Source organism: Fukomys damarensis, unplaced genomic scaffold (genome assembly GCF_012274545.1).
Source record: "Fukomys damarensis isolate Sample0158 unplaced genomic scaffold, DMR_v1.0_HiC HiC_scaffold_23, whole genome shotgun sequence".
Classification (NCBI taxonomy): domain Eukaryota; kingdom Metazoa; phylum Chordata; class Mammalia; order Rodentia; family Bathyergidae; genus Fukomys; species Fukomys damarensis.
In genome coordinates this window covers 9,917,685-9,929,385 of record NW_022900935.1, presented here as the reverse complement: position 1 = coordinate 9,929,385, position 11,701 = coordinate 9,917,685, and the positions used below count along the sequence as shown (strand labels likewise).

The window sequence follows — 11,701 nt, the reverse complement described above, 5'->3', positions numbered from 1 at the left end:
CATACCTGAGCACCCACTGTCTGGTGGAGGCCCACCATACTTCCTTTGTCCTGTTGTTACATCTAGAGTATAAGCAGTCCTCTCGAGCAAGGCCTTGATCTTTGCTTCATCAGGTCCCTTTGTGGACTCTTGCACTTTGCTGCCCTGTTTCTCTCTGCCTGTAGGTCTTCATAACTCCACATAAAAATGCACTTTTATTCTGAACATGTGGTAAGTCACTTTCCTTGAACTGCTGCAGTGCAGACAGAGCTCCTTCTTCATTAAATTCCCTGAGAGCATCAATTGCTCTTTCATCAAGATCAGCATAATCTACCAATCCAGGGCAGAGCTGGGGCCGGTGGCTGGGCCAGTGAGAATCAGCGCGAGGCGCTTTGAAAACGACTAGAAATGGCGCGCACGCCACCCCCTCCCCCCCTCATGGACAGAGACGCGATCCCGGCAGCACGCGGGGTTTCCCGGAACTGCTTCCAGGGACTCCGTGCCACCGAGCAATCACCTCCCGAGGTGTTCTGACAGGCAGCTCCGAAGACCAATACTAATGAGGTGAAGCGGCCCGATCGGACGAGTCGCGGGCCAATCAGTGCAACTATCGGCCGGACCAATGAGGGCGCTCAGCGTCCCTGACTGTAGAGTCTCCGGGGCGGGGGCAGGCACACAAAGGGGACTGCGGTGGGAGTCCCTGGTAGTAGAGAGGCTGCGGGGCACCAGGCCTTGGTTTGACCGAGGCCCCTCCCTCCACATCTGCCTCTGATAGCTAAAAATCTAGGCCTCGCGCCGCCGCGTGGCCGCCTCAGAGCCCGCCCTCTACAGTCCGCGCCGCTCCCACTCCGCCATGGCGCTCCAGCCCGGGAGCCGGCATCCCTGACACGCCCATCCGCACGCGTTGGGCCCCCTCTCTAAGTCATCGTTTTGGCCCTAGTTAGAGCACGATTTAAGGCTAATTTGACTTGTCATTTTGCTGGAGAATTTGTATAGAAAATCACCCCTTGGAAGGATCGGCAGATTGCCTCTTTCCCTCCTGTCTCCGTTCCATATATCGTTAAAGGCAATTTAGACTGAAAGAGATGATAAGAGTGGGCATGGCTCAAGAGTAATGTGTAGCTCAAATAACAGAGCAGGGACCTTTCCCCATCGGGTTTGGAGCTGATTAATACCCATAAAGTAAATAAGACACATAGGTCCATCTGTGAAACCAAAAGAGCCATGCAGGGGAAGGGATTGACAACTGTCACTCTTCAACCTATTTTTCTCCTTTCACCCCTACTGGTTTTTTGCCTGTCCTCACCTTAGTCCAAACCTACCTCATCCCATAGAAACATTCCTAGCTTCCTTGTGAAGAGATAGTCCTTGCCCTTCACTCCCAACCCCAACCTCCAGCTGCCCAACCTCAGGGAGTGGTGAAGGTCAAGTGGCCTGCAGAATTTACAGATGCACTTGAGCGTCAAGCGTCTCGGAACCTATAAACCAAAATTTAATTACTGTTAACCTATTACCATGGTTTGCATGTGTCCCTCAAAAATCATGTGTTCAGTGGCACACTTGTATAATCCCAACACTACGGGAGGCTGAGGCAGGAAGATTGCAAATTCCAGGCTTATGTGAGCCACTTTTTTTTTTTTAAACAGTACTAGGGATTGAACCCAAGTCCTTCACACTTTGAGCTAAAGGGCCCCAGCCCCCTTTTTTGAGGCTAGGTCTCCTTAAATCGCTAAACTGCCCAGGCTAGGCTGCAATTTAGTATCTTCCTACCTCAATCCCCCAGAGTACTGGAATTATACAGGCTTGTGTGTGCCGTTACGTTGCCCAGTTTCGTGAACATTTCTTAAGCGCTTACCATGTTATCGCCTTAAGGAAGAAACTAAGGGCGAAGTCAGAGCTGAGACCAAGCGCTAGTGTAACTCCTGATTCCATTCTCTTCATCATTACGTTACACCAACAAGAGATTAATTGAAACCAGTAAAACGCTGAGTGTGGTGGCACATGCCTGTGATCCCAGCACGCCGGAGGATAGCAAATTCAAGCTCAGTGCAGTGTAGCGATTTAGTGAGATCTTGTCCAAAAAAAAAAAAAAAGGCTGGGGGTGTGGGTAGAGCTCCCCTGGGTTCAACACCACGTACTACAAAGGAAAGGAAAGAAAGATTTAAATAAATCAACTTTTAAATCCAAGTAGGACTGTCAAATCCAATTTAAGAATGCTGAACACTTGGTCACAACATTCTGCCACTCAGCACAAAGGAAATTCCCTGGCGACTCCCCACTGGGACTTCAGTGCTCCTACCCACTGACGCTGAATTCCGCAGCTATTTTAAAGAAACAGGCACAGGCAGCAGTAGTGGACGCTGCCGAAATTCCAGAAATCACATTCTGGGAGATGTCGTATGTAACTCCTTTAATTTTTTTTTTTGACAGGGTCTCACTGTAATTTTCACGCTGGCCTTGAACTCACTATATGGCCCAAGAAGGCCTGGAACGCACGGTGATCCTCTTGCCTCAGCCTCCTGAATGCTGGGATTATAAATGTACACCAGTATCTCCCAACTGAATTCTAATTATTTTCAGGCTTTCCTATAGGCAGGCGGAAGAGCCATATGCCACAAATCTTTTACGGAGGTTATTCCTGTAAGCTTATAACTAAAACCCAGCAGAATTCTAAGAGGGTATTACCTATATTCTAGTACAAAGTAAATGAAGAGTTCCACAAATCTGATTGTACCAGGATAGTACATCCTATTCCCAACATCGATCTGATGCCCTGGAGTAATCATAATTTTCACTTTACCACGTGTGTGTTTTGGAAATTCAACAAACCACTAAGAAATGACTATAAATAGACTATGTAACTAAATTCGCATTACCTTTCAGTTAAAGTATCCATTAGACGAAGGAGGAATGTGCTCTCTAATCACCATTAATGGTAAGTAGAATACTTAGAGTTTTCCATGTACATTGTTTCAAATACTGCATGTCACTACACGTCTTTGCGGCATTTGGATGGCTTGAAAGTGACACATTCTTTGCCCTGTGACTCTCCTCCCCTGATCCTCCCCGAGTTCTGCAGTCGTTCCTTCTGGGTCTTCCCCTGCATCTATCAGTATCTGTAGGATTCCATTCTTCTACACAGTATGTTCTCATTTTATCAGGGTCATCTTTGCATGGTTTTCCTACCGCTGCCGTTTCCATACCGGCTATTCCCATTTCTTTATCTAAAAGCTCCACTTCTGGTCCTAAGCTCTGGACCTGCATTTTAAAATGCTTGCTAGGTACACAATAACATGTAATAGGTTTCTCAGACTCATCAGTCAGCTTCTAAATTGGTTTTTTACCCTCTGCCACTGAATCCTTTCATCACTGAGCTCCATCCACAGCAATCACTGGTCACTCTCAGGGTCCCATCTGCTGCCTCAGCACCTTTCCATTCTCTTTTCAACAAACGCAGGAGGTGGAACCAATGAGCTAAAGCCCCAGCCCTCATCTTATTTAGGAAAACAATGGTTTCCCTCAAGACCCTTTTCATTACAGGGTTATTTTCTTTCATTAATTTTATGTCTTTGTTTCCCAGCTCTGTTTTTATTTTTTGAGACAGGGTCTTACTAAATTGCCCCAGGCTGGGCTTGAATTTTGTTTTGTTTTTTTGTACCTGGGATTGAACTCAGGTCCTTGCACTTGGGAGGCAGGAGGCAGAACCACTGAAGTAAATCACCTGCCCTGGGCTTGCATTTTTGATCCTCTGCCTCAGCCTACCAGAGTACTGGGATTATAGGCCCATACTACTACTAGGGTTCCCTTAGGATTTCAACAATGTTTCTTATCTTAAAGCCATATATATTACATGTAAGCAGGCCCAAACCTGCTACTGTTGCAGAGGTAGGTATCTAACAAATGCCTCAGGAATCTGTTTTTCCAAGGGAATGAGAATCCCTTTGTAAACTTCTAAAACACAAAAGAAGTGCTGGGGGTTTAGTTCAGTGGTTCTACCTCCTGCCTTCAAGCACAAAGACCTGAGTTCAATCCCAGGTACCAAAATAAATAAATAAAATAAAATAAAACACAAAGGAGCCACTTAGCAAGTTATCATTTTAGTGCCTTCAGTGGTGGCCTATGGCCTGCATATACCACCCTAACCTCCTGGTAGCCTCCCAGAGGACAGTTCACTGAAAGGAAATTGTTTTGATAATAACAATGGTGGAATATTAACATATCAGACACCCTTGGGGAGAGGCTCCAAAGCTACACTTTGGATGAATTAGCATTTTCCTTTAACTTTCTTTCCCAACAATAAAAAAGAGCTGCATACACAAAAAGGGGAACAAGAGGGGTTTTTGATGCTGGAGATTAAACTCAAGGTTAAGTAAACACCGAATTGTTGAGCTACACTCCAAGCCTTTTTAAGGGAAGAGGTCTCACTTGTTGTTTAGGCAGACTTGGACGCCCAGTTCAGAGTAGCTGGAAGTACAGGGGTATATCACTGTACCACAGGAAGCAGTTTTTAAATTTTTTTTATAAAAATCTCCTTTCCAAGATTTGGATATAGGGTTAATGCTTTTCTTTCATATTTGTTTTTTTTCCCCCCAAAGAAAAGATTAAACCACTTCTTCCCATTACCTAGGCTGGCTGACCATTAAAAAAAGATTTTGGGGCTGGGGGTATAGTTCAGTGGTAGAGCACTTGCGTTCAAACCTAGTAGTAGTAGGAGAGAGGGAGGGGGAGAGAGGGGGAGGGGGGGGAGGGAAGGAGGAGGGCGGGGCCAGGAGTTTAGCTCAGTGGTTCTGGCACCTGCTTCACAAGCAGAAAGACTGGAGTTCGATCTTCGATCTTCGGTACAAAAAAAGAAAAAGAAAAGAAAGGAGGGCTGGGGATTTAGCTCAATGGTGCCGCCACCTGCCTGGCTTCTTGTTCTGGTGCCCGCTTTGCAAGTGCAAGGACCCGAGTTCAATCGCCCATACCAGGAAAAAAAAAAAAAGGAAGGAAAGAAAGGGTAATCTGAAAGTCGCAGTTACATCCTAGTAACACATAATCAGGGATATTTTCCTGCTGGGAACTCAATGTTAGCTCAGTAGAAATTATTTTAATATTCTTAACGGATACCACAAAATAGCTCCTTAAAGCAGTAGAGTAGCAGGGGGCAGTGGTACACACTTGTAATCCCAGTTACTTGGGAAGCTGAGACAGGAGGACCACAAGTTTGAGGCCAGTCTGAGCAGCTCAGCAAGATGCAGTCTCAAAATAAGGGACGGGAGTGTTGGGGTATAACTTGGTGGCAGAGCATTTGCTTAGCACAGGTTCGATTCCCAGTACCACCCCTACCCCCAAAAAAGCCAACAAGGCCTTATCTCACTTCTTCTTCCAAAGCTAATGAGTCACCCCCCATACCAAATGTTTCCATGTTGCTTTGGGCACCAGCATAACCTTCATGGCAAACTGCCCATGTTTGTTCATCTTCTTCAATATCCAAGGGCTCAAGATAGGATCCTCCCAAATTCCCAAAAGAACACATACAATATCTGTACATCTGTACAAAAAGCACAAATGTAAAGATAACTGGGCCCAAATTTAATGAATCTAACGAAAAAAAAGCCCTTATGTGAATTGGTGGATTGCTACAAGAATCCTCAGTTGTTTTGATTTTTAAAATAATACTTTTAATTGGAGAATATTGTTAGAACAATACAGACGTAGTTAGACACTAGGATAACTGTGACCGATACCACAAGGAAAACTGGTCTATAGACTTACTTGTTCATTCACTCGCCACAACCATAGGAAACAGGAACAGAGTGTGTGGGGTATGTGCAGAGGCAGCCGAGGACTTGGGAGCAGAAGACATGCAAAAGCCAATAGGGAAGAGCCTCGGACGCAGGACTTCTACGTGAAATTCAGCAGCCCAGATGGTCAGCAATTGGCAGAAAGAGGAGGCAGAGCCGGTGTGGCCTTTGCCCTGTGAACTTCCCAGCTGGAGTGTACATGCATGAAAGGATGGGGACGGGGGAGACTTGAGTCTCTTCTTATGCCCTTCACCTCTTAAGCAAAAAGCAGCAGCAGGAACAGGTTGGGAGGAGGCGCACCGGCAGCAGAGGAAAGGGGGACGAAACGCAGTCAGGTCACAGAGGGGCTGTCTTCTGTTGCCACTCCCAAGCTGACACTTGTGGTGGCTCAAAGAAGCATAGGGAAATTTTGAAATCCATGAAAACCATCCGCAACACTGCTACGGAAGACAAATATGAGTTTAGTTACCAAGAACATATATGTCACCTAGTAATTCAAATATGAATAGCCACAGTCTGCTAGATTTTGTATAGAAAAAAAAAAAAACATGCTCCCTCCTCCCACATTTGTATTTAAATAGGAGTGGCAATGTGAGGAACCTTCCTTGGAGTGGTTGTTTGGAGTTTTGTTTCTTATTTTTTGAGACAGGGTCTCACTATGTAGTTGAGACTGACCTGGAACTCACTATGTAGGCCAGGCCGGTCTCGAACTCAGCGATCCTCCTTGGTTGTTTGGAGTTTTGTTTCTTATTTTTTGAGACAGGGTCTCACTATGTAGTTGAGACTGACCTGGAACTCACTATGTAGGCCAGGCCGGTCTCGAACTCACAGCGATCCTCCTGCCTCAGCCTCCCAAGTGCTGGGATTACAGGCTTGTTTTGTTTTGAGGTGGTGGCATTTGCAGGTGAGGCATTCTCACCCCGTTGTAGGTTATAGTAACTTGCTATGGGTACACTACCCGAGAGAGACCACTGGCTCCTTTACCACCAAATTCCAAAGAGCTATGGGGGGAAAAAAAAGTTTTAAAACGTTACAACATTCACAATAAAGCACAGCAGAAATACATTCGGGACACTTTCAAAAGAAAATATATTCCTTATTTCAGTCTCAGCTTCTCAGCACCCATTCCTTCCTGTCCCCACAGGTTAGGACAGGGACATTCTGAGTATTTATTAATTCCTACTCAGGCAGAGATAAGAAGAACTGACATTATGAGGCTGACTGGGTCAGTTATTTTAACCACTTACATCTGTAGGCAGGGGAGATGGAGATACATTCCCACTTAAGCTTATTAATTCCTTCTGACCACGCCAATGAGTTCTTCATTGCCACAGAACACAATTCATCTGAGAATAGGACAATCTCCTATCTGTCTGGTCGTCATCATTCACAACTGATGGACGCATACAATCGAGTGCTTAGTTCTGTACAAAGACAACCCTTACAAGAGAGTGCACACTTGAACACTCGCGTTTAAATTTTGTCCATAACAAATGGAAAAAAGGGACATTTCTCACATTGAAGTTATATGTGTTAGTTCTGTCACGTGATCCACGTCACCCAAGAACATGCTCATTCTTTCTGAGTTGTTTCAGCCATTAGAAAAAAACAAAGTGTACACATTTCACTGTATTATATACATGCCCTTATGCAAGCTAAGATAAAACACTGAGGTGTGGCCCCACTGAACCCTAGAGTTAGCAGTATCGGGAGAATCAATCTTAAAGATTAGAGTGGAACAGGCACAGAAATGACCCACGTTCCTTGGGAAATAACTGTGCCTCTTTCCCCATTAGTTCCACTTGTTCCTTTCACTCCGATATCACGTATCATCTTATCTTGCCTTGCAGATATGTTCCCTACAATGTCCTTCCGTTTCATGAACCTGATTAATGACAATAACGCAGTGGGCATCTTTTGCTAAAGCTACCACCTTCAGTGGGTCCCTGGTCCTCCAACCTGTGTCTCATTTTTCCTTTCACACCGTATCTTCAGTTAGCTTTCACAAAGATGCAAGTTTTAAACAACTTAAATAGAAATGATGAGAAGCAGAAAAGTTATGATCATTGCCTTCATCGTGCAGAATTCTGCTCTCAGGAAGACAGAAAGATGCAAATGTGTGAGCAACTCAAGGAAAAAGCCCTTTGGAGCGGAAGCGTGTGCCCAACTACTATGGTGTGACTAAATGTGCCAAGTCACACCAAGTCTGGTTGCCTTTTTCCCAAGGCAGCAGTGACCACCCTATTACAGTTCTCCTAGCAGAGCTTTTTGGGCCAAAGCTCAAAGAAATAATTTTTAAAGATTTACTCCACATCCAGGCTTGAGCATGCACCAGCATTTGTCTCCTGATCTTCAGATTTCCAACTTCTTGTGTGATCTGATGTAGTAATCCATTAATATTGAGTGAGTAAAAATTATTATTTTGGAGAAAGTGGGTCAGAATTTCAAAGAGATTGTCTTCTTTGATGTTTGAAATTGTGACTCACAACTAGGATAGTCAGTAGGATAAAGGGATCACCATTATAAGGGATTTCACTGATATCAAATAAAACTGTACTTTCAAGTGAATCAATTCCCAGTCATCATAATTACAAGACTTAGTCAGTATGAACTCTCTTATGTTTAATAAGAGCTGAGCTCCGGCTGAAACTCTTCTCACACTCAGTACATTCATAAGGCTTCTCTCCTGTGTGGACCCTCTGGTGCGTGATGAGGTTGGAGCTCTGGGTGAACCCTTTTCCACACTGCACACATTCGTAGGGCTTTTCTCCTGTATGGGTTCTCTGGTGCTTAATTAGATCTGACCTTTCACCGAAGCTTCGCCAACACTCGTTGCACTCATAGGGCTTCTCCCCAGTGTGAATTTTCTGGTGTGTGATCAGATGAGAGCTCCGGCTGAAGCTTTTCCCACAAGCATTGCATTCATATGGCTTCTCTCCCGTGTGGGTCCTCTGGTGCTGAACCAAATGTGAGATGCGGCTGAAGTTCTCTCCACACTCATTACAGTGGTACGGCTTTTCCCCCGTGTGGGCTCTGCGATGCCGCACGAGGTCAGAGTTCTGACTGAAATTCTTCCCACACTCATCACACTTGTAGGGCCTCTCACCTGTGTGCACTCGGTAGTGTTTGATGAGATCGGACCTCTCACTGAAGCCTCGGCCACATTCATTACACTCATAAGGCTTCTCGCCTGTGTGTGTCCTCTGGTGCTGGGCCAGGTGCGAGCTCCGGCTGAAGCTTTTCCCACACTCCTCACACTCATATGGTTTCTCCCCACTGTGGGTCCGCTGGTGCTGAATTAGGTGGGACAGCCGGCAGAAACTTTTCCCACACTCATTGCATTTGTGAGGCTTCTCACCAGTGTGGATTGTCTGGTGCTGGATGAGGTGAGAGCTCCTTCCAAAACTTTTCCCACACTCGTTGCAGTCATATGGCCTCTCCCCAGTGTGTGTTCTCTGGTGCTGAATGAGGTGGGAGCTACGGCTGAAGCCCTTTCCACATTCATAACATTTATACGGCCTGTCTCCCGTGTGGGTTTTCTGGTGCCTGTTAAGGTCCGAGATCTGACTAAAGGCCTTTCCACAATGAGAGCATATGTGATATTGGATGCCTGTGTGGGCTTCTTTGTGGACGAGCAGATCGGTGACTTGTTGGAGAGGATAGCTCACCCACTCTTCTGCTGTCAAATCTCCCCACTGTCTTTCTGACCTGTCCCTGCTTTCAAAGGTCTCTTCACTCTCAGGATTTTCCTCCACATTCCCACCAGGTCCTTCAGATGTGGTCCCAAATTCTACATCTTCACTAATTTCTTGCTTTGGATTTACTTCATTCTCACTCCTGATTTCAAAATCTATAATAAAGGGTAAATAATAACAAGACTGGTGAATACACAAAAAAATTATCTGCCAAGTGCCAGGTTTTTGCTGTTTTGTTTTGGTGTTCAGGTTGAACATAGAGCCTTATGTATGCTAGGCAAACAGTCTACCACTCAGCTGCACATCTAGTCATTTACTAAGATCTCCCTCTCCTCTCAGGATCGAACTCAAGACCTTGCACTTGTGAGGCAGATGCAGCACCACTGAGCTAAATTCCCAGCCCCATATACTAAGATCTTTTTTTTTTTTTTTTTTTTAAATTTTTTTTTTTTTTTTTTTTTTTTTTTGGTACCGGGGATTGAACTCGGTCCTTGTGCTTGCACCTAAGATCTTTTAGTGAATTACTTCATTCACAAGCCATCCTGAAAGTCAGGCATTATGATGACCTTTATTTTATAAATGAAAAATTCAGGACCTTGGCAAGTGAAGTAAGTAACTTGCTCAGGTCATAGCAGTAAATAAATGCTAGAGACAGGGTTCAGACCAAGGTCTGTCTGAAAAAAAAATTCATTCTCTGAATCACTACAGTTAATGGCACTATAAAATTATTGTGTAGGCATGGTAGCACATGCCAGTAATTCTAGCATTCAGGAGGCGAAGGCAGAAGTATTTCAAGTTTGAGGCCAACCTGGGTTATATAGGAATCCAAAAAGGAAAAGAAAACAAAACCAAAACAAAAGAAGAAAACCTACAGAAATGTACAATGTAAGAGACTCTACATTACAATCCCTACAAGCCAGAGCACATTTTTATGTGCGTGTGTGTGTGTGTGTGTGTGTGTGTGTGTGTTTTCTTCAGCCTGTCAAGCCTCATTATGAAAATATTTAGTAAGAACCTACTATGTTGGCACAGAGAAGAACAAAGTTTTAGCTATCTCTATCATATCTTGGTTGATGGAAAAAGTGATGTTGAATGTCACTTGCTACTTTCCAGTGAAAATGGATGTAGGGAGGCTGGAGAAGGCAAAAAAAAATGTTTGGCTTCAAACATTCTGTGTGCCTGTGTGTGGATTGATGGGTGGGGTACTGGGGATTAAATTTAGACCTCACATATGCTAAGCATGCACTCTCTCACTGAGCTATACCCCCTCCCTGGTTCAGATTATTCTTAACATTGACTAAGTAGATTGTATAATTTTCATATGAAAATCAAAATACAATCATGTCTACAAGGAACTTTTTACCACACATTCCATTTTCCAAACCGAGTTTCTTTGTATATTCTTCAGAAAAAAGGTTTAAGGTATGTTGAGAGAAAGGGCCATAGATAAATTGGCTTGATAAGTGGTATAAATGATATCCTCTCATTAGACATCCACAATGCTTGATAATATGTCAAAGGTACTGAGAGCTCTGAGGTCATGAAGCCTTGGTAAGTATTCTTTAAGCATCTTCCAAAATTACTTGGGCAAGAAACCAGTTTTTGGTACTTCCATCCTTCTAACAAATGCTCCTTTGATTAGACCAGAGAAATGCAAAATTTTTAAAGATTTTCACTTTTTATTCTTCTTTTGTTTGCTTGTTTTGTTTTTGGTACCAGGGATCGAACTCAGGTCCTTGTGCTTGTGAGGCAGGTGCTGGAACCACTGAGCTAAATCCCTGGCCCTTCTTCTTTTTTTGGGGGGGTACCAGGGATCAAACTTGGGACCTTGCGCTTATAAGGCAGGTGGCAGAACCACTGAGCTAAATACCTGGCCCCTCATTTCTTGTTTTTTGTTGGATTGAATAAAAAACTGGGGTTACAGACTACTCTAGATCTGGAAAGATAACACTATTTACAGTTTCTTTCTCTTTGTTTTTTGTTTTAGTTTTGAGACAAAGTCTTACAAGGTAGCTTAGGCTGGCTTCTAACTCACAATGCTACTGTCTCACTCTCCTGAGTACTGGGATTACAGGCATGCATCAGCTCACCTAAATTACACTCATTTGTTTTTGTGGTATTGGGTATCAAACCCAGATGCACTCTAACATGTACCACCATGTCCAGCTTTATGGTAGCTTTTCTATAGAAAGAAATCAAGCAATGTGAGGCATCAGAGAAAGACTAAATGAGGAGGAGGGGGGG

General features: G+C 44.2%; 2 protein-coding genes across 9 annotated transcripts in view; both read right to left on the bottom strand.

The window, feature by feature from the left end:
- Positions 1 to 467, bottom strand: part of Hnrnpr (heterogeneous nuclear ribonucleoprotein R) — a 33,654-nt gene extending 33,187 nt beyond the window's left edge. For 2 of the 4 annotated variants that reach the window (XM_010625987.3, XM_033767571.1), the window contains exon 1: positions 319 to 467. The gene's annotated coding sequence lies outside the window, so the exon portion shown is untranslated. Of the gene's footprint in view, positions 1 to 313 lie in introns of all 4 variants that reach the window. The other 2 variants (XM_010625988.3, XM_010625989.3) reach the window with 2 other exon arrangements.
- A 1,572-nt stretch (positions 468 to 2,039) lies between these two features.
- The window catches only part of Znf436 (zinc finger protein 436), a 13,720-nt gene continuing 4,058 nt past the window's right edge, over positions 2,040 to 11,701 (bottom strand). For 3 of the 5 annotated variants that reach the window (XM_010625985.3, XM_010625986.2, XM_010625984.2), the window contains one exon: positions 6,578 to 9,612. In XM_010625985.3, coding sequence (XP_010624287.1) covers positions 8,360 to 9,612 — 1,253 coding nt within the window. In that variant the 3' untranslated portion in view covers positions 6,578 to 8,359. Of the gene's footprint in view, positions 2,117 to 5,629; positions 6,203 to 6,577; positions 9,613 to 11,701 lie in introns of those variants that run through there. The other 2 variants (XR_780594.2, XR_004518580.1) reach the window with 2 other exon arrangements.